The 23,768-nt window shown below is 36.6% G+C and overlaps 1 protein-coding gene across 8 annotated transcripts in view; it reads right to left on the bottom strand.

Moving 5' to 3' along the window:
• Window positions 1–23,768, bottom strand: part of LOC117404047 (electrogenic sodium bicarbonate cotransporter 1-like) — a 97,639-nt gene that overhangs the window by 3,138 nt on the left and 70,733 nt on the right. For 5 of the 8 annotated variants that reach the window (XM_059005219.1, XM_059005290.1, XM_059005418.1 and 2 more), the window contains 11 exons: window positions 20,291–20,562; window positions 15,320–15,390; window positions 14,289–14,474; window positions 11,300–11,413; window positions 10,632–10,793; window positions 9,246–9,424; window positions 8,333–8,405; window positions 5,140–5,208; window positions 3,654–3,827; window positions 2,917–3,078; window positions 260–339 (listed from right to left, as the gene is read on the bottom strand). In XM_059005219.1, coding sequence (XP_058861202.1) covers window positions 260–339; window positions 2,917–3,078; window positions 3,654–3,827; window positions 5,140–5,208; window positions 8,333–8,405; window positions 9,246–9,424; window positions 10,632–10,793; window positions 11,300–11,413; window positions 14,289–14,474; window positions 15,320–15,390; window positions 20,291–20,562 — 1,542 coding nt within the window. Of the gene's footprint in view, window positions 1–259; window positions 340–1,758; window positions 1,856–2,916; window positions 3,079–3,653; window positions 3,828–5,139; window positions 5,209–8,332; window positions 8,406–9,245; window positions 9,425–10,631; window positions 10,794–11,299; window positions 11,414–14,288; window positions 14,475–15,319; window positions 15,391–20,290; window positions 20,563–23,768 lie in introns of all 8 variants that reach the window. The other 3 variants (XM_059005348.1, XM_059005653.1, XM_059005600.1) reach the window with 1 other exon arrangement.

Here is a 23,768-nt window from a genome sequence, read left to right as displayed (position 1 = left end):
AGCTATACAATTGTGAATGTTACAAACAAACAAAAAAACATATATGAATAACCACATTATAGTTCAATAATTTAGTCAGCAATATCTACAAAGTTACTTTTAATGCATTCTACATTTCTTCTTGGTACTTCTATATAAAATATTGATGGAGCATTTAGCATTACATTATACTACCTGTACACCCAAACAATTGTGTTACTATTAATGAATGTGTGTGAGCTTTGATTTTGAATGCTGCCAGAACCACAAAGCTGCTTACCTTGACATAGAGTTAGACTTTATGAAACAAATCCGTTCAGCACGATGTGTGTTGCTCAAGGAAAGATGGTGTTTTTTCTCCTGTGGAACAGAAGACATATGGTTTTAACGATTACGACATGCATGAGTAAACGTCCTGCTTAGCACACATGTCGGGGTAACTATTTATGGAATATCCAGTGCTCTCCAATTGAGCTTACATCACATGTAACATTCCATCACATGTAACATTCACATGTAACATTCCATCACATGAAACAATCACATGTAACATTCCATCAAATTGCTGCATGCCAAAGAAAACTCCCCTTTGGAGGAGAGAACATACTACACATAAAAAAAATACAAATAAAAATCATGGGGAGAACACCAGATTGAAAATACAAATGGTTTTGAAATGTTTTAACCTGATGGAAAAGAAGCAGAGTGTTTGAAAGTGATACTAGTTTTGCATAGTGATGAATTTCCTATGTAAGAAAATGGTGTTGCACTAAGTTGAATAACACTCAATTTATCTGCAGTCGACATTAAAAAGAAAGAGGATTTCTCAAAAGAATGAATCAAAAGCATTTACCAGTATTTAACCAGATGAAAAAACAGAAATACAATACTCTGAAATAGTTCTCACATGAACATTGTGTACAGCCTAGCTCAACAGACAGCTACAATGCACACGACAGTAGTGTGGATGTTAAAATGTTTTATATTATTCCAAGTTAACACTTCTTAGTCTTCTGATCTGTGTGAGAACCTTTTTTTAAAATGTTTTCATTTATTTTTAATTGCAACACAATAATTCATGAAAGACTCCTCTATTCAAAATCAAAGTTTTATCATTTACATTTATCTTCATATGTTCAGTTATATTATTTAAACATTATGATCTTTGACTGAAGGCTTTTTTTGTGAAACATTTTCTGTACATCTTGTGAGATCATGTACCATTGAGAGATAGAGGTCATAAAATTAGCAATTCTATTTTTTTTTTTTTTAAAGCTTACATGGCTATTAAACATTTGGGTCAATACCTTTCAAGGATTCTTTACAAAGCAAGAATACTTTATGCAAGGTCATTCCATGCCAAATGTCATACTGTCACGCAATCAGGTCTACTCATTGTATGTATGGGGGATGCCCCTATACTCAAAATGTGCTTGTACTGTAATTGAAGTCAGTGAGCTTGGCAAAGAGTTAATGAAAAAGAGGGGAAAAATCAACAGTGGACCAAAAGGAGCAGTTAGACACCAAGATAGCCATGTGAGAGAATTTGTGTGAAGCAGAATTAATCTCACGATGGAGGGTTAGGCAACAGCAAGAGACCTATTGATAGTGAGAGGAAGGCAGTTAGTGTCAGGCACAGAGTGGACGACACAGCCTGACGAGTATGACATATAAAAGCCACGGCCAGGGGATGAGTTGACAGTGATGGTAGCAAAGAGGATAAGGCGCCTTGCTTCGGCCTTCGTCCAGTCAGGCAGGTTATGAGTTCGTCCTACTCACGCTCTGAGGTTTTGCTGCCACTTAGGAAGGGCTCTTGCTCCATCATGTCCATGGGGATTTTAATGCTGGGAACATTTTCTTTGAACGGATAATCCGACTGTGGAGGAAAGGTTTACAAAGGCTTAGAAAGCAGTCACTGTGATCCAAGCACTGCTGGCACTCGGTCCCTTACTTTGTGGTAGAAGGCACACAGGAATGATGGAAAGACCTGCATTATTGACAGATACTTCAGTTATTACATTTCATTGAAAAGGCACACCAAAAAAAGTTAAATGAATGAAAAGCAGTAGGGCAAACTTTTTTTATAAAGCATTACATTATGCTACATTAATTCATTGGACAGTATGTTCTAGTGAACTACATGCTGTAGTCTATTAAGCAGCTACTTTAGGTGTAGTGAGTGACCCCACGGTATATCCTAGCAATGTCACTACAAGACAGATTCGGAAATGCATGTCAATATGCATTATTTGCTGGGCTTAGTCATATCCTATTAGGCAGCAGTGTGGAGTAGTGGTTAGGGCTCTGGACTCCTGACCGGAGGGTCGTGGGTTCAACCCCTCGTGGGGGACACTGCTGCTGTACCCTTGAGCAAGGTACTTTACCTAGATTGCTCCAGTAAAAACCCAACTGTATAAATGGGTAATTGTATGTAAAAATAATGTGATATCTTCTATCAATTGTAAGTCGCCCTGGATAAGGGCGTCTGCTAAGAAATAAATAATAATAATAATAATAATAATATCCTGTCTCTGAGAAATCAATACTTTACAATTTATGGTGAGATGAGGAGTACTTTGCCTATGAATACATTTAGGGAAGCACACAAGGGATTTCGTTCTGAAGTGGTCGCAGAATTGTAGCCTACTTGGATCAGACCTGCATGTCACTTTGATCTTCTCATCTTAACTGATATATTGCTTTACGATAAATCACATGGAATATATGGGGGGTGGACATCTCCCAAGTTGAGGCCTTAAAAAAATGCTAAGATGCTAAACATGGAAGCAGGGTTATTCTTACACTGTAGCCCTGAGCTGCATGAAGGTCCAACACAGACTGACAGGTATGTACATAAGAAGAGGCCTGCACTCACTAGCACCATTAACACATATTGTACAATAAATAAATCAACTGTTTCCAATAAAGGTTTCTTACATCGTCAATGTCACTGTCTATGCTCCCTTTCTTCTTCTTCTTCTTCTTTTCATCTTCCTTCTTCTTCTTGTCTTTTTCTGGAATGACGTCATCCAGGAAGCTGAGGTCATGCTGAGAGAAAAGGTAGTCCATAGCCTTCCGCACAGCCACGAGGGCCAGGATCTGTATTGACCACAACACAGATCTGTTACCCCAAACCCATGGAAGGCTGGCCCGCATCCAAATATAACATTAACACTTTACCTCAGCTTACATTTCAAATCCAAACATTAAAGGTCGTCAGTTACTTTAGGATTACTGTAGAAGACAACCAAACAACTGTATTGTTCTGGAATGGATCAAACATCTACACATATTTAGATGAATACTTGTGAGTACCACGTATTCTTCTGGTTTCACAGACCCTGATTAGAACTAATCTTGGAGTAATGTTACCTTAGGTAAGTTAGTCCAAGATTAGTGCTAATCGGGCTCTGTGAAACCAGCTGACTGTCAACTAAATAAAGCATAACCTTACTATGCACTATTAAAGTATTATCTAGTGCTCCTCTTCTTGGTTTTTAAGTTCTTAAAGCAGCTAAATTCCCAACAGTCAAAAAGAACAAGGTTAATTAAATCAAAAAGTTCTGTATACTGTGCTTTCTGCTCAGAACAAACTATAATTAGTTTTAACAGTTCATGGTGACCTTTATTTGGCAATGTGCTAGATGGAAATTAATCTGCGGTACAGCACTTACCATGACTGGGAAAATAATGGCAGCCACGGTTGACTTGAGAATCCATAGCAGGGCCAGGCAGAGCACCTGAATGAATGTAAACAAGTGGATTCGACGAAGTGGCACATGCCGCAGGTAGATAAAATCCGGCTGATGTTTAGCTGGCATTAAAAGCAGCTGCAAGCGATCCATGAACTAAAAACACAAACGCTTGTTATTAATGAGAAAATGTGCTTCATCCCTTTGAAAAAACATCACCATGAAGATGATTATTTAAACCCCACAACAAAGATGCACACAGAGAATATTTCTTACACAAGACTGCTAATATGCATGCAAGTCTAGCTGCCAGGAAATGTTGATCTTTCATGAGAACCTAAACTCAAAGTTGAGTTTGCTTAATGATGCTTTTGTAGCATTTTACTTGACCTACTTAGTAAATACTGGTTACCATAACAGTATGTGGAAAAAATTGTAACAATCATTACAAATTGGCAATAAACAAACGCAGAATGAAACAACAGGGTACTCTACTGAAAATATACTATGGTGACGTCTTTTTAATGCCTTTATTAGTATAAAGTAATTAGATAAGTAAACTGTAGGTACAAGTGGAAGTATAGCATACAAGCATGCAAGGGCACCTCTATTTACAAGTTTATATAAGTTTATAGCTATTAATCAATTGAATAAGCAGAGTTCTGCGGCTATAATTCAGTACAGATTTCTTAAACTACTGTAAAGGCTTTTAAATATAAATTGACCAACACATCAAGTTGGGAAATTAACTCAAGTTTGGGATGTGTAAATCAAAACAGTCAGAATGAATGAAATGAGCTGGAACAGCAAAGACATTCAATCAAGATATATGGCAGGTAGACTTTAGCGTTTGAATGAACTGGTTCTGTACAGTAAATATCTTTGGTTTTAGTTCTGTTTAACATGCTATACCCTTATAATTTTAGAAGTGAAGTTAATACAGCTACTCCATGAATATGTAAGCAGTGCACTGAGGAGACCAAGTCAACTGCATGGGCTGTAAACTGTGTACAATTTCAGTTCATGTTATGTGCTCGGAATAACAAGCATTAATTGCTTGAATAGTATTATTCTTCTGTGCAGGAGAATAAATGGCAATGTTAATGTTCTTACTGATTAACTTAATCATGTGGAGAGCTCTCCCCATTCCAACAAATGAGCTGCAGGGTTGGCACTTCATGTACAAAATGTATTTCCATTATCAACAATAATACCAATTATGTACAAAGGAACTCTGAACACCACCTGAAGTGTATGACTGTATGATGAATATGTCTGGATCTAAGCCCTTACCGTCTGAACTAATATTCAAACTCATTAAAGAAATCAGATACAGTAACTATCCTGTGATCATTTTTGCATAAAAACAAGGCCTGATCAGCAGAACTTGCTCCCTGGTTAATGATTACTTGCTCCTGAGCGCCCTCTATGCAAGTCACAATGTAGAATCCGTATGATAGTCTCTCACCTGCACATTATTCAATGAAGCAACACCCATGTAGAGGAAAACTCCATAAAGCACTGGCATTGGGATGAACTGGAAAAAACCAGGAGAAAATCATTAGAGTGACCAAATTAACTGTTTAAATACTACTGTACAACATTATTTATAATCCATAACCTGTACAGGTGTGCTTTTCTCTGCTTTGCTAATGTCCTTGCTAGTACATTAGTTGTGGGTTTGTACCCCACAGCACAGGTAGTCTGGGCAAGCTTTTCAATCCCTCTTTAAATGCGTTCAGTAAACAAGGAGGCTGTGTGGTCCAGTGGTTAAAGAAAAGCGCTTGTAACCAGGAGGTCCCCGGTTCAAATCCCACCTCAGCCACCGACTCATTATGTGACCCTGAGCAAGTCACTTAACCTCCTTGTGCTCCGTCTTTCGGGTGAGACGTAGTTGTAAGTGACTCTGCAGCTGATGCATAGTTCACACACCCTAGTCTCTGTAAGTTGCCTTGGATAAAGGTGTCTACTAAATAAAACTAATGTAAAAGCTGTACAAATTCACTAACTAAATCTGGCCACAAGGAGGCAGACAGTACTTGATAATATACATCAAGTGAAAAGCTGAAATCATTGCAGTGACTAAATATATTTATACCAATAAAATTATGTTCAGTTATATTTTTAAGTAAAACAAACAAACAAAAAAAAAACAACTAAAGTCACTGCATTTGTGTCTTTGATCATACAGTACTTTAAACGTAACAAGTGAGAACCAGAGGAATAGATATAGATATATACAGTTGCAACCTCTTAGAACGGGTGTGGGTGTGTTAACGTGATTCACCCGCAGTAAGAGATGGACGGTATAAACTCCCACACAATAACCTGACATTCAAAATGTCCCCCAATCACCAGTGCAGTAATCAAAACAAACAAGCGTGTATGCGGTTAGAAATCTTGGTCACACTTTATATTGCGTGGCATAAATTAACGTTAAATGGATATGCAATTGCATATTAAATGAATGTTAAATGAATATTTAATAATATGCAATAGCTGGTTTCCTGCTAAATGTTAACCAAATGTCGAAACGTAATTGCATATCACATCCATTTATAATATGTTTTGTTACCCTTGAAAATATGTAATTATTTCCCATTGTTTGCATGTTTTTAATTGAAAATACAGTTAATCTGACTTAAATGTTAATGGAAAGTAACAAGGAATAATTGAACGTAAATTTAATATCAATTACATATCTATTAAATATTAATTTAACATTAATTTAATATGCAATTGCATATCTATTTAATATTAATTCATGCCACACAATATAAATTGTTACCAAAATCTTTATTACACTCATTACACTAATAAAAAAAGATGTATTAAAACCTATGACTGTAATACAAAGTACAGTAATCTGTCGCGTATCCGGCTGCAGTGGGACCAGAGTAAGGGCGGACATGTAAAAAGACTGATAAATGAATCCTGTTTTAAATCCCATTACACACAGCTGTAACAATTACTGTGCTATATTATTATTGTTTTGAGATTCAGCTATTATTAGAGAGCTCCCCTAAATCTCTCGTTTAGAAAGATAAGGTATTAATGCTTGTGACAGAGTAGCCGTCTGTCGTGTGGGTGTGTGCATTCGCTGCTGAGTTACAGACAGGAGATCAAGACGGAGGTTGAAGTTGATACGCCCCCACGCAGGCGAACAGGATTTATTTACATATTGTAGCGCTGAGCTGCGGGGTTTCCAGGATATAATGAGACAGAGTTGCAGTTCAAAGCAGTAGGAAACATCTGTATTTTTTTTTAAAAATGTAGCTTTTAGTGAGCAATGGTTTTCATTCCTCTCCTCTCACTTGCAAACTCAACCTCTCTTAACTCTCTCTTAATCTAAGTTCTCCTGCCACCAGTCATTTCCACACACACACCCACCCAAGTCCCTCCCCCTTCCTCACTCATTGGTCCAACACTCCCTATCTCTGACAGGTCATGTCAGACCTGCTCCCACCCCCTCAATGACGCACTCACACACAGACAGTCTCTCAACTCTAAGTCACAAAAGCACCAAAATACACAAAGAACGCTAACAGATCTGAACAAGAATAACACAGTTTACAAACACATTATTTACATGGTATTCCCATCCCCTTCACCAGTCCATAATCAGGTCCACTCCCACATTGCCTTGCAAATCAGCAGATACACGACAGATTACTGTAAGTGCAAAAAAGTAATGCAAGTGCAGAAATGTACAGTACAGGTAGGCGATATTACTGCAAATTGCTTCCAGCGAAGAACTCTGTGATACGCATCTGGACAATCTTTTTTTGCAAGTATAGACGGCAAACTTTCAGCGTCTTCTAAAAAATCCCAATTTGGTTCTATATCCGGATGCTGCTCTATAGCACGGCGCTGTGTTACAATCGCAGCACACACGCTTACATCATGGGTGTGCGCTTCAGGCAGAGCATCCTGAACGTCAAGGTAACACAGCTGAAAATTCTTCCTCTGACATCCCCTCTGGTGTTGTCAGTTTCAGTTTCAGTTGTATTTTCATCAGTATTCTCCTCCTCAACTACAGAAACCCCAGCTTTTTGAAGCAACATTGCATTGTTTGCTGACTGACAGAGTTCCAATCATTCGCAAGCGCACGGCATCTAACAGAGACATTTTATTTACACTGAATTTTCGTGCTGAAAATATTTTAAATGACAAAACAGTGGACCTACAGCAGCAATGTTGAATTGTATTTGACCAGTCAAAAAATATCTTAACTGGACTTCTTGAATATTTAGCATGACTATGTGCTGTGCTCTACCTTTGAATTTTAAGCAGGCCTAATCTATCTACCTAATGTTAATAATGCCTGTAATTTCACCCCTATATATTGTTAACAATGGGGTTTAATCTATAGTACAGTGTGTCAGATGACGTTTAATAGATGTGTTTGTTGCTTGTTCAAAGCAAGACTTTCTTTAACAAGGACTACCTGGCATGTATCTAATATTTAAGAAATCAAACATACAAAACACTAAACAACTTACTATCTAGTTCTCCACTTCCTGCTTTACCCTCAAACATGAAAACATCTAATTCTGTGTTGCAAGCACATTTTGGTTAGGCTTTCCTGTTGGACCTTTCAAGTATTCCCACCTAGGCAATGTTAATGTAGCTTTTACCTATGAAATAATGTAGAAGTATACCTTCAGGATTGGAGCCATGAAGACTGACACACCAGTCAGAAGAAAGACAATGGTCCCAGTGACTCTTTGTTCCCTATAAATACACAAAGCTTTGTTCATCATGATACAATAGGGTTGTTTTCCTCTTGAAAAACAAGGCTGGTTTAGCAAAATTACTTTTATTTCACATAATCAAGACCACACTTTAAGAGTATTTTAATAGCTAAGCGTCTTTCTCTGTATGGAAGTAGAATATGCTAAGGTAATAATACTATTGTACAATTTCTGAGAGATTTTGTAGTTCCAAAATAAAGCATGCTTATTTTTCCTATTTAAAACAATATCATCGCTCAGATTATATTGATTTTCTCACACTACATCCACACAGTACAGGATCCCATGTTATTTGGTTTTTCTGACAGTTACTGTACTGGAGCATCTTAGCCAACTGAAATAAAGCCAGAGGCTCACTTCAGAGTGCATTCATATTTAGTGCTTGTTAAATTGCTCTGGTACAAGCAGGAAAAATGTACTGCTGCTCCTACACTTGTCGAGGCACTTTTCCTAGCCACTTGTGACATTAACTGTTTGCATTCTATAAGCTTTTGAGCTCAAAGACTGACAGAGAATATTTGTCATAATTAGTGCTTTAGTGTGTTCACATGTACATTATGAGGTAGGTAAAAATCACCAAGGGATCAATCACAAGTACTCAGATTGAAGTAGCTTCAAATGTCATTTGATTTGTTTTGTTTTTATTTGTTTTTTCACCTATTTCATGTTATTATTTTTACATTATTCAGACTGGTTCCGAGCTCCAACATGCCGGGTCTGATACAGAGAAAATTTATAAAAATGAAATACTGAGAATTCCAAACTCAGAAATACTTCTGTATACGTACAATAATCTGCATACAAATAGTGCTTCTCTTACCTAACTCCCAAAAACTTGGGTTGCTCTCCAGGTGCTGAGGTTTCTGTCTCCATTTTCAAGCTGTCAATGTGGGCAATTGAGATCACAGTAGCAGCAACGTACCAGGGCAGTGCCATGAATGAACACACTATTATCAGAATGGCTACCCAAAAGAGATCCAGATGGTAGCCAGCACCTTTCTGTGAAAATGAAAAAACAGGATTATCTAGAACAGTTTGTAGTTTAGTTAGACAAATGCCATGAACTATTTTCCTTGCTTTAAAGATGGTTTAACTAGTAGATATTGTATTTTACAAAATAAAATAAAATAAAAAAAACTTTTTTAAACTATAAAACATCATCAAGTTTGAGGGACATCATGCATGACAGGGTGTCAGGTTTGACACTGCATGAAAGTTGTGATTGTGAATCACTTTACAAATGAATCATTTTAGTATGCCCCCCTTTGCTGCATATTACATTTCCTCAATGATTATGTTTTTATAATGTCTCACTCGCTACAATGCCTCAGCAGTTAGAGCTTCTCATTAAAAAACACTTCCAAAGATTTGGTTTATATGCAGCGCTTATCTGCCATCCATCACAATCCTAACATTGTGCTATTCTGCCACATCATCCAAGATATTGTGAGTGACACAGCAGAGATTTGGATATGTTGCAGTCACAAGAAAAGCCGGGGAACTGCCAAAGCCAGCTTTAAAATGAGAAAATGCACACCATTACGAGCCACTCCAAAATAATTACTGTGTGTTGCCTCCTGCTAATTGCACATTATGGAAACATGAAACATACTTAAAATATGCAGATTAGAAAACAGCAGGCATACAATCCCATTAAAGGGAGAGAGGAATTAGACAAGGCTGAGATGATTATGTCTGGCATGCAATATTTTGTAAGACCAAAAGGTATTTTAAGTTTCAAATGTAACTGATAGTGTAAGGTAAGAGAACAGCCCCGCTAAATAAGCCTTGCACAGATTTAACTGTGTGGAGCTGTTGTACATAGGACAATCTGCAATGTAAATATTCTACTTCACCCTTCCTAAGTGGAGTAAAGCTGCTTAGGCACAAGGTAATCAGATAGATCTTTATATCTTGAGCAGTAATGTTAAAATACTCAATCCAATGTTAAAGACACCTGCTGTTACTACAGTATATGAACCATGTCTGAGGACAATTACCTACACACATACAGTTTGCAAGTTGTATTATTGCAAACACTAATATAACTCGCTTCATTTACTATTTTAATGCCTTGCTTCTTGCTGAAAATGACACTAAATGCTTCATGTCTTTGCTGAGTAGAAAGAGTACAGGACACTTGCAATTAAGCACGCAGCACCATCTTGTGCTAGCTGTATTGCTCCCTCTTGTCCGGATTACCCACCTTGAGCTTGTGTTCTTTCCTGTTGACAATGACAGCTGTGATCTGTTGGTCCATGAAGATGAGGATGGTGACTAGCAGTGCTGGGAGGGCAGCTGCCAGGTAAACCCACCAGGGATTGCCTCCGAATGGAGGGACAAACCATCCTCTATTTGGGCTTGTTGGCTAACATGAAAAAAAAATGAAAAGGATCATTAAACACAAAACAACTTACTGTAAAAGATCAGGTGCAGTAACTCCACAATGGCCATTAGCAGCAGTGTTTGGTGATCACTTCTAATGTGCTATTGAACTACATCAGAGCACCCAACTCAGGTGAACATCTGAGCTCAGAGTCAACAAGGGCCAGAGAGCAGTTCTGAACCAAAATGACTAAGGGAAGGGGGCAGGATCAGAACCACTAGCACATCACAGGAGTTTCAATCATAGACAGCAACTGACAAGCATAGTAATACTGTTTAAAATTTGTAATCCATATACGCAGCATAAACAAAAACACTAAAGATCCCAAATTTCTGGCTGAAGTAACTATGGTGAGATGGGCAGTTACTGAACTACCCATAATTCTTCCAAAGACAAAATTCTGTCGATTAACAGTTCTCACATGATATCATATATACAGAAGCCATGCAAAAAAAAAAAAAAAAAAAAAGCAGCTTAGCTTAACTTACCTTGAATTCACTTGGCACAATAAGCTTTGGTGTGTCCACCCCAACCAATGCATCAACTCCACAGAAAATCAGAATGGACAAGACAATGGCAAAGTCGCTGATAAGCTTCCTAACCTGAAATTACAATGAATACTATTATGATGTTTTGATGTTGTGCTGTTTCACTACTTATGTTGGAAGCTTTCTTCTCTGGTATGAAGAGATTTGTTAACATTTCACAGAGTGGTTTACAATACAGTTCCAGAAGTTGCAAGGTCTGCATTTTAAAGAAAGAAATTAATTTTTATTTACAATAAATATGATCTTTTTTCATGGGAAGGCCTTTGGTATAAACTTATTTTGATTATTCATTACTGTATTAATATAACAGTTAGCCATTACTTACAGTACCCATGATGTCACTTTACCTAGTTTACCTAGAATTGCTGCACAGCATTGTCACCAGTTTAAAGCAAGGCAAACTGCCCAATAATGTTGTTATCATGTCGAGTATATGATTGTACTTAATAAGTAAACTGTGTTTGTTTTTACAACTTGACCTTATCTCTGTTACGGTTATTTTTCATCCACATAACTTTGGGTTACACATCATTAAATAATTGTGTAATTATTTAAACCTTTTGTATATATCCAAAAAAAAGCCCTATGTGTGTGTGTGTGTGTGTGTGTGTGTGGAGGTTATAAGATACAGAGACAAGTTCATATTGTCATCAGAATGTTGTACCTGAGAAATCCGTTTAATAAAGAGTGCAGTTCCACAGCGAGCTAGTAGTATGAGCGCCACTGTATGCCCTGAAACAAGATCTGCAATGAAAATTGCTACTTGCAGCTGCTGTCTGGCAGTCGCAGGTTTCTGGTGAAAATCGACGATGTCGCAGCCCTGCAGAAGTTTTATGAAACCCTTTTTTTTTTTTTTTTAATTTGCAAGGTGCATGCTATTGCGAATCATCGCAAATCACTTTTATGAAACGGGCCCCTGGTATGTTATTTAAACAGTTGTAGCAACACGTGGGGATGTTTCACAGTTTTTTTTTTTCAGAAACCAGCTACTTACTCTTTAGCATCATATTTTCACTGTTTCAAGTAATATGCTGTTATCTACCTAAACATAATTTAATATAATGTGTGTGTTACAAGCCATTGTACCATATACCTGATGAAATATCGTTTTTGGTTTTTAGAAGGGTACATGTATCAAATAATCCCAAATAAAAGTTTTTCACATAACACACACAAATACTAACCAGCTCTGTGTTCTACAATTACTTGTTTACAGGTTCTAATACATATGCTTTGTGCCTATCTCAATGCAGACCGCAGGGGCATCAAAGACATTTATATGCCACTAACTGCATGAAATATGAGCAACTTACTGACTGATCTACTGGCAAAAAAACTGTAATCGGCTAATAGCAATGAAACAGAGCCCTGGTGTTGAAATTTCATTTCATTTACTGCTTGTTGTTGGAGATACCTTACATAGGACGGATTTTGGAATGTGGAATCTAATCCCAAATTATGAATGCCCAACTAAGAACACTATGTTTTAATCTACACGACTCTTTTATGAATAAACTATGTATTAATTAAAAAGTACATCTCTCTACAGTGTAGGTATATTGTTTCCTAGTAATGTTTTTTGGGCGGTTTTTTTGTATTATTATTATTACCTAGGTTTTAATGCACTGATGAAATGATGTGGGATGTTCCCTGTTTCTATGGTGCAGCAGTGCGTGGTGTGGCATGGACTCTATGGCCACTGTAACTAATCTCACATTGTACCTCTTGCCAGGTCTGTTAGTAAATTATCCTTTCATTGTACTTATCGCAGGTTTAGTTTCATTGGGCATTTAACAACCTCTTTGGTTTCCACTTCCTCAAGTGCCCTGCATTGCACAGCTGTCCTCCAAAACGGTCAGAGTTGACCTGTCAACCTTTCAGATGTCACCACAAGTAAGCAAGTCATTGCAACGTGTTCTCTTTGTTTATTGCATGATACCGAAGAGTAGCAGTGGGGTTTCTTTTAAAACAGCGCAGTATTTTAAGTGTTTATAAACATTTTTTTCAAGTTAAACAGTGTTGAAACAGGTGAAAAAGGTTTCTCTTGATTACGAAGATTTCTAAAATACTACAGTAAATTCAACCAACGTGCCTTCTGAAAACATTCAGAATAATTAGGGTTTGTCAAATATGCAACCAGATTGCAAATCCCATGGATTCCATGGGCATGCACCAGTTCTGTTGAATGAGCTATTCAATAGTGCATAATTGTTTCCTGTATCCTGTGTTTAAGGAAATGTCTTCTATTGCTCACTTAAGCCGAATGACCTGTCAGATGAAAATATGTCCCAGTTGCTATTTCATCAATAAGTATTTACTGTCCAACAGTTATGACCACTGAACATCTCATTGCCTTCCTCTGTTTCTACGTGCGACGATGCCATAATATTACAGTCAGTGGCATTGAAAGATCAGGTATACAGAAACATGGAAATAAGAAACCCATGACAACTCTTACCTCTTCAGTTGACAGACTGTTCTTAATGTGTTAAAAATATGAGTGAGCACACAATAGTGAGTAATGTTAGTGAGACAGAAAAGTGGTAATCAATCATTAATGGAGGATTCGGTACACATGATAAAATACTTCTAGATTACATTACTGTATTCCACATGATCCCACATGATTACCCAGCAATCAACAGCAAGTGTTGTATTGCGGTGTCAATCCAATACTGAAATTGCACTAAATTGCTTTAAATAATACAAAAATTGATTTATCAAAGGATAACTATTGCCAAATGTTTTTTTTTCAACCAACACTTAAAAAAGAGGAATCATCAACTATTTCTGCAGAACAGAAAACTGTCCCAGAAAATACTGAGGTAAATGGAACTTGGATCAATGCATAAAAGAAGCAAGGTCGAAGATGGGAGCAATTCAGTTTCACAAAGATAAGCAGCTGAAATTCAAGATTGCAATGACTTACAGTCGTGGGGAAAAATTGGCTGGTTTTGAACTTCTTCAAACCCATGGAGACAGTGTAGGTGCCAAAGAAGAGGATAAAGGACATCAGGGCGATGTCTGGAACATACTTGCAGCTCTTTCCAATGAGCTCCCCACCATACTTAATACACTCCTTCTTTGACAGGGAAGACCAGGTTGCATTTAGGAGCTACAGCACAAAAACACATATAAAACAATAAAATATAAGAAAAGAGCACAAAACCGAAGAGCAGAGCAGAGAAGGCACGCTATATTCCGATTAACACTTCAGCGTGCATAGATAACCCTACATGAAAACACTGGCAGACATTTAGTGAATTCCAAGGGTATTAACAAATAAAACTTCATAAATAAAAAGAAAAGTGTAGGAATCTATAGTACTTGCATTTTCAGGTATTTGCTGAATAAGCATTTGATATTGCTGATGGCTACAAAAAAAACTCTGAATATGGTGTCAACTCATTGTCACTTTCTGTAACCCATTTTTAAGAAGAAAAAAAAAACAGGCTCACAAAATATGTAAGATAGGAAAACACATCAGGGCTGAAATGTGCCCCAACATTAATTGTCCATTACTGTCTCCTGATACAGTCAACACCGTTAAGTGTACTACTGCAAGAATATATGCTTCTTGAGTGCGAACAATATTGAATCGACCCAGTTTAATTAGCAGGATGCATTTTTTAACACCTGTAAAAGTTGACAATTTGTCAATTCTTTATTCAGGTTTTATTTGATGATCAACAGGGCATATATCAACTCATTATACATGTAACTGTACTGACCCTGCCTCTACACAGTAATGGCATGGAACCTTTCAGAGTCAACATGCCCCATTACGGCAAATCAGTGCAAGCTTAGTCTTTGTTCTGTCTAAGGAAGTTTTAAACACAACTGAAGACTGTAAGAATCCAGCACTGACAGGCAGCAGAAGTATTTAAAAGCATACCCTACACACTCACCCAATATATCCTCTTTATTATAGAATCATCAGGACTTTTAGAAGAAACTTACCAAACCAGTGTTATTGAAAAGCCAAGTAGATGACGCATCTGATGTCTCAGTTAACAGTCCCGAGCTGTTGTCTAGAAGAAAGAAAAATATTTTATATATATATATATATATATATATATATATATATATATATACACACACACACACACACACATATATACACACATATATACACATACATACATACATACACACACACACACACCAGTATATCTGCATGTTAAATGCTGACTTGACTTTTCTTAAACATGGTTTAAAAATGTATTTTCAAATAATGGTTATTGACCTTAATAGAGAAGCTCTCTTTCTGAGAGTAACCATTTACATCATCAAACTCTGAATTTTAAACTGACGTCTTTTGAATTATGGATATATTATACAAACATTTCCATCCTATGTACTGTAACTACAGTGTTAGATAATAACATGAGATCAATAAAATAATAAGGCTGGAGGTGAATTGATACATGATGCTGAAAATAAAATACATTTGGTAGTTTATAATATTTTCAGCAGTCAGACAAAAATAAATCCAATGTGAAAGTGTCCCAGTAATCAGAAAAAACTTTCAAAAACGTTAAGTAGAGATAAAAAGACACTATTGGCTGAAAGGTCACATGACATTGTGTATCATGTGTATTGTATACAGTGCTTGTACAATTTAATAGTTCATTTAATTTGGTTAATTCATGGTTAGGCCTAGTTGCCAAAGAATCCTTGCACAATAAAGTACATGACATTTTATAAATGAAGTGCCCTTGACATTTCAATGTTTTATGTATTTATGTATTTATTTATTCACAAATCCCATAGCAATATAATAAGGGAGCACTGCGTTTGATTCCCGACATCATACTGGTAGTCAAGTTGGGATTTTAAACCAGGGCTTCTAGTCACTATATCCCCAGTCTACACCTTCAGTAACAGTTGATAAAACAATAACTATGTGAATACAATTATTCAAGATGCTAGTTGAGTATTTTTTAAATCAAGTTACATTAACATATCTGTTGTCGTAACGGTTTGAAGTACTACTGTGAGCTATTTATACACCTACACATATTGTAAGTTAAATATAGTTTATTACTGGGAATATTTTCTAATCTTTAACATCTGCTGTTTCCCCGAATGCAGTCTATCGCATTAAATTGGAATCAAGTCTGCTCATGCAGAGAACAGACCAGTGCACTGCTACAACCAGAAGGGACAGCAGTCTTAGCGGAAGGCTGCTTGTGGAGCTCACAGACTCTACTGCAGACCTCTACCCAGCAGTATATCAAGTCTGGTTCACAGTATTTAATCATTTTTTGCTCTGTGTATTTGCTGACTCATAACATATCTGGCCAGGTGTATATGGAGGAGTTATGCAAAATCATTCTAAAGCACATTGGGAAAGCAAACAATCAGACAATATATAACAGAATCCGAGATTTACACCATAACAGAAATTAGTGAACTCAAGGGGCCCTATTTGCTTTTGTGGAAAAACAATATTTGCAATACTTTTTCTGAAGGGTAAAAACAGCCTTTTGACAAAAAATATTAGGTGAAGCCAAAAATCAGTAGCTTTATGTCTAATCTCAAAAAGGTTTCGCTGCCTTCACAAGCCTTGAGAATGAAGTGCCTCAATTAAAATTATTTTGTGCTTAATAATTCTCCTTTCTGTCACTCTAATCATTCATATTTCCTGTCCTGCTGTTGATAAAAAGTACATTTGTCACTTGCAGATTATGAAGTAAAACGCTGCTGCAAGTAACACTTAATCTGCTTCGGTGGCAAGCTAAATATTCACATGAAGATATACATGGCAGGATGTTTACAAAACATTTTGAATGTTCAAAGAAAATTCAGTATTAAACCACATTCTTTTCTTCATTTGCATTTTGAGATACATTTTGTGAATCTTTCATGCTGCGTTTACACTGCCACCTTGGACCTAAGCCAACTCAGGTCCAACTGATCGCGGAGATTCTTAGCATTTTTCACGTAGCGTTAACACTGCGGTTGTGCCCTGAGCTGGCTTAGGGCCGAATGCGCACGCATGCCATCTAAATTACAATACGTGCTCAGTGACATCATAACGACCACTGAAGGGATGACGGGTTTCCCCTACCCAAACCACAAAGGCTGATGAGGCAGGGTGGTATTACAAACAAACAATAGTGTCGTGTTCATATTCACAAACCACCATTTCCAACATCGTTAAACCTGCAGTTTGGAGGTACTGTAGAGCTACAACTACGGGACTACAAAAAAAAAAAATCCATAATTTAAAAAAATAGTAATTAAAAAACTAAAAAAATTATCGATTTAAATAAAAAAAAATATCTGATTTAAATCAAATAAATCCGATTTTTTTTTTTGATTTTTTTTTTAATTAAAAAAAAAATTGTCAACCCTGTTTCGGAGGCAGTTATTAAGACAGAGGTGCATCCTGTGCGTACAGACCTGGATGTTGACAGCTTGTGTTTATATTATCTTTTTGTATTTATTATTATTTGGGGTCCAGGGGCCAAGTTCGTTATAATGAATAATTATAACGAGGGAGTACTGTATATATACAGTCAGCACTCACATATCCGACCCTAGAAAATCAGTGACAGTGTGACGCATATCTGATTATTTCACTTTGGCCCGTTCCAACCCTTGTCCATTTTTTCAGGGAACACAAAAAAGATACAATGTCAAAAATACATATCTGAAACGACTGTTTTAAAACAAGTAGGCTTCCATTTAGATGTACTGTAGTTGGTTTTGTTGGTACAGTACTATATTTTCAACAAAAGAAGTATTTTAATTCAAAACAATATGATTCTGAAAATATCACTTGCCGAAAGAGACGACTGTGAACACACTTTTAAATCCAGTATGTATTGTAGCAGTAAGTAAAATTCCCCATTAACGACCCAACAGAAAAATTAAATCAAAATCTTACCTATGCACAGAACTGCGTAAAACATAAAAGGCAATGCAATTTAGCAAAAGATTAAAAAACAACAATACCACCAGTTTCCAGAATTAAAACAGTATCCAAAGTCAGTATTCAAAATTTCAGCATTTAGTGCTCGATAAGGCCCTAATGTTACAGTTCACTTGCACATGGAAATGCAAAAAATGCACAGTATCTAAAACTGTTTAATGAGTAACTTTTACATAACCATAGCTTGTCTTGTTCTCTTTGTTTTTGCTGCATTTTCATCATGTGAAATTGGAGGAAGCGCTGTGTAACTGCACAATCAAGACTGATTTGCCATGCGAGAAAAAAACTAAACAACAAAAAAATGAGGGCTGTGACGGATGCAATGGTACGAAGGGACAATGAAAGCACAGTGGCATCTTTTATGAGTCATTGGTAGGCTGGTACCACTGTGGTAGCATTTCCATATTTGTTATCAATAGTATCACAATGGTATGAACAAATATACACAGGTACACTATTGCAATAATATAGAACCTGTGAGTACAAGTAGGCTACAGTATGTCACCAGGATTACAGTGCAATCTATTGTGTTATCATTTCTGATAATACAGTTTATCGAGGCAAATGGAGGCAGAACAATTACTAGGCCCAATATTGTTTTAGTGTTTTTGTTTATTTGATTTTTTTTGTTCTGTGTGCACATAGTTAGGACAGCTGGCAGCGTGTGTGATTTATACAGAGCTTTTATAAATGTATCATCATCATTACTCAATTACAACACAAAAAAGATAGCTAAACACTTTCCTTAATAAGTTAGGCACTCAACCCCCCGGTCTCACTATTAAATACACAGCCTTGTTCTATTAAATTATGAGTCATCATGTAAAAGGGGAAGAATAAAGAATGTCCACAAACCAACACCTCAATCTCTTCCGGGTGGCAGTCGTGTTGATTTTGCAATGCTAAGTACTGTATAAAGTCGCTGTTATCAAAAAAGGAATTTCGCAGAGCATTCCTTCCTACCAAACACTTCCTGCTGCTGTGTTTGTCTACAGTTAGCCATTAACAATACAATGCATAGAGCTTTGATGGTTCAATATTTATTGGAAACATAATTCCTTTTTTTGGATAGTTCAAGGTCTATTATTGAGGCTATTATTTGAGCTCAAGACTACATGACTAGACATTGTGAGCATTTTAGTTTTACAATACAGGGTGCACGTTTCATGATCGAGTGGGTGGGGGTGACAGTATGTGTTAGAGGGATTTACAGAATCCATGCTGACACCAAGGGACACTAAAGTATGGTACATACAATATAAAAGAGATGCTAAATGGTATGCACAAAGTCAGTTGTGTGCTTTGTTTGTGCAGGGGCCTTCACTGAATCTAGTGTAGAAAAATACCTTTATTATTATTATTATTATTATTATTATTATTATTATTATTATTATTTGTTTCTTAGCTGACGCCCTTATCCAGGGCGACTTACAATTGTTACAGGATATCACATTATTTTTACATACAATTACCCATTTATACAGTTGGGTTTTTACTGGAGCAATCTAGGTAAAGTACCTTGCTCAAGGGTACAGCAGCAGTGTCCCCACCGGGGATTGAATCCACGACCCTCCGGTCAAGAGTCCAGAGCCCCTAACCACTACTCCACACTGCTGCCCCTTTAGCAAAACATTTACATTGTTTTGTTTTTTTCACTTTTTTATTTAACACTACATGCAACGTAGTCTATACTATCTACAGTACCTAATAGAAACTGTATTTGATAAACATTTAGATCTTAAAATGTTCTACATTTCAAATGTCCACTGAAGAAACAGCATAGTTATACTGAAACTGGCGACGACATTGTTCTTGTTGCAATCAAACTGTAATTGCTTTGCTTCATTTCACACTTGACCTTCCAAAGTCAAGGACGCATAGATTTTTTTTAATATATTTCATATTTAAAAGTCTCTACTTCCTCTCAACCTCTTCACAGTAGTGGATGCATGGAAGATTTGACAAATTAGAAAAAAAAAAACAGTTCTTACCTGGTGTAGGCGGCATACACGTACAGCCATAAAGGGTAACATAATCAAGCTTATAGTCCGAGTTGATTGGGTAGTAGTCTGCCATCTTGAGCATCTTTTTAAAGGCATCATAGATAAAAATGAAGCTGATAAGCGAGGAAAAGCCTTCTTCTGTGAACCGGGTGAAATACTGGACCAGGAAGCTGGCATCTGTAGCAACCAGGAGGAGGCAGAAGAGCGCTGACCACAGGCCTATCCATAATCGGAACTCTAGGTAGTCAAAGTCATTATCCCTGGAAAAACAATACACTGTGATAGATTTTGTTTTATTTTCCTCAGTCCCTATTAAAAATGTGCTAATAAGCTGATTACATTCCCATACCAAACTGAAAGGAAAATCTGAAATGTGGTACACCATTTTGAATTGCTGAAGAGTATCATAGTCACAACTTGTACTAGTACTTGTGGGTTTACAAGAAAAGCAATGAGAACATTTTCAATGCAAAACAAAACAATCATTTTATAGAACCCTGTTTTTCATTATCTCAAGAAATCTGACAGCTTTACATAAACACAGAAGTAATTTCCTGTCAGAGCTTCCTCTAACCTAGTTTAAGCAAAATAAAAATCGCAATGGACATTTTTGCGATTGCACACTATATTGTAGCCTTATTACAGACGACACCAATGCTGGCTTTTTAGCATCTTGCTATGCTAGACATGAACCACACTGCTGCCAACCCCAGCATTTTAACACATGATTGTGAAGGAAGTGAATGGTATTTGCATAGTTTCAATGTGTGTTGATCGCACATTATTTAGATAGTGTGGATAGGGTACAGTATAACTGACAAGGCATATGTTCCGCACAGCAAATGTCAGGGTTTCTATTTTCAAGATGCTAGTGTTGACTGTCAACTGAAAAAAATGAATGGCTCCAAGGTGGATATACAGTGCAGTAAACACTCTTTACCCTTTATTAAATCATACACGTTTGTCAAAAAGAGAAGAGATTTAAAAAGTGAAAGTACCGACCAAACAATATTGCATGTCATTCAGCTAGGTTATGCTTAGGGCTTCTGATTTTCTGTGTTTTCCGACGACTTTTCTGCTCTCCTACTGCTACCTGTTAAGCCTTTCATGCGTCTCAATCACAACTCAAAAACATGTTAATAGTAAAATGTATTTCATTTACAGGGTTTTTTCTATGAAACAACTAAATGGGCTTTTAAATCGTAAGTCTTACTTTTCCATTTCAACGCAGAAGCGACTCTTCTTATTTATGGAAGTACAGTCACGCAGAACGATTGTAATAAAGTGTGTCTTGCATAAGATACTTTATTTTTCATCGCTTATTAACATGTTGCGATCTCGTTTGCACGTTCTGCTTGTTAATCAGAAATGAAGGCTTGGCCAATTTAAAAGCCTATTTAAAAAAACAGTATATTTCTCAGTTGTGATTGAGATACCTGAATGGCTTAACAGGTATCAATTGAATTCTTAAAAGGAGAGTGGAAAAGTTGGGGCCAAGCATCAAAACTCAGAAGCCCAGACACACAAATATAAACCCAGACACACAAATGGCTCTTGTTATGTCTTGTCAGTAATCCGACTTGTTTGGTCAGGCCAACCCCATGTCTGCAGCTGAAAATACACTAGGGATACTAAAGCAAAATATATGATGTGGCACCATAGAATTATAATATTTTTAGCTTCAATATAACAGAATACTACATTGAACTTCCACAGGAACAGAGTCTGCCATTGTGTTTGTTAATTAATATGAAAACCGCAGTACAAACCCCAAAATATGTTTAAAATTGTCAGTGTTGTCCCAGCTGCTCGACAAAGTTGATCTGTTTGCTCTCCTTCAACATCTATTAAAAAAAGCTTGCTCATGTTGATAATCGTGTACTGGAGTGTTGTTGATAGAGTTTGTAGTACTACTAATGCAATGCCTGATTATAACATTGAATCAGGGGGGTTGCATTGTGCTACAGTGCTGTGAGTTTTGAACCTCCAGTTTTTCCATTTTCTGTAGCCCCTGTTTTTTCAATGATAAGAACAGTTTGAAGAAACAGATAATAATTGTAACTGTAAGTAAAACTCATATTTAATTACAGGACAATAGCACAGAACCTGTCTATTTAAATCAATACTTATGCAATAATGAAGTCTGCAACTGAAAACGTGTGGCCCAGTGTTTACAGTATTAACAGTGTAAACAGTATAATTCTAACTCAAAGTAGTGATGTTAGTAACATCCCTGGTCACGGCATGGGTCACTGATCAGCTAGGGAATAAAACCCTTTTTTGTTTATTTCACCCAGAAAACATCAGAAAGAGAATTTATCTTATGAACGTCATCCACATGCTTCTTCCTGCACCAGTGCTGATGCTCAGATTGTAATGGAAACCAGCAGCGTTGTTGCAAGACCGAGCATTGATCTGGACACAAGTTGTCCTTCTTTGTATTGATTTTATTGATGTGAGTTCCATCTTTAAGCAATATCACCTTTATATGCATCACATCTCATAGGATTCAATTCAATTGGAAAAAAAGCAATACAAAATGACTTCTGGAAATATAGCCTGTGGTAGTTCCATTAAAGGTGAAATAACTTCCATAGTAAATATGAAATATATTTTCTGTAGACCAAATTCTCATCTTGAGAAATGTTTTCAGTTTGTTTTTCCAATGAAGCTCTTACTGCACCTTAAAAGCGAAACCCAAACAAACAAACAAAACCAGGTGAGTAGATCTCCAAATGCATGAAGTAATTAAAAGTCCAAAATAATCTGCACACTGCTATTTGAAGAGTGGCAATAAAAAACCACTACAAAATCAAAATTATACGAAAAACAGTCTTATTTATAGAAGAACAGGCAAAAAAAAAAGTGATATAGTGCAAAAAGTGCCCAGTGCAAACGTTTCGGTCGCATGACCCTCCTCAGTGCTAACGAATTAGGAACACCTAATTAATTCAATTAAAGTGAATTAACAGAAAAATAGCAAATATAACAATGGAAGAAATCATTACTTAAATACATCATGTTGTTAATTATTGACTTTTAAGACTATTAAATTAGACTATTTAAATGTATCTAGATCTACTTACACACAAATAATAGAAATGAATAACACTAATGTTAATATTCAGAAAAATATGTAAATACTATATAGACATAAACATGAGTGACCATGAAGCCAAATGGTAACAAGTCTTAAGCATAATGAATTAAATATCAAATAAACATTAATGATAAAGATAAGGTGACCATATGGCTCCGTGTTCAGCGGGACAGTTTGGGATAGTTCAGGCTTTTCATCTCACAACCCAATGCATTCTGGTAAGCGTAGTCCTGTCTCAGGTACCATTCTTACCTTTAAGAGAAGCAGGACTACGCTTACCAGAATGCATTGGGTTGTGAGTTGAAAAGCCTGAACTATCCCAAACTGTCCCCCTGAACACGGAGCCATATGATCACCTAAAATAAA

The sequence above is a fragment of the Acipenser ruthenus genome, chromosome 1 (genome assembly GCF_902713425.1).
Source record: "Acipenser ruthenus chromosome 1, fAciRut3.2 maternal haplotype, whole genome shotgun sequence".
NCBI classification, from domain to species: Eukaryota; Metazoa; Chordata; class Actinopteri; order Acipenseriformes; family Acipenseridae; genus Acipenser; species Acipenser ruthenus.
The sequence above is the reverse complement of the archived record's forward strand: the minus strand, read 5'-3'. Positions and strand labels throughout refer to the sequence as shown.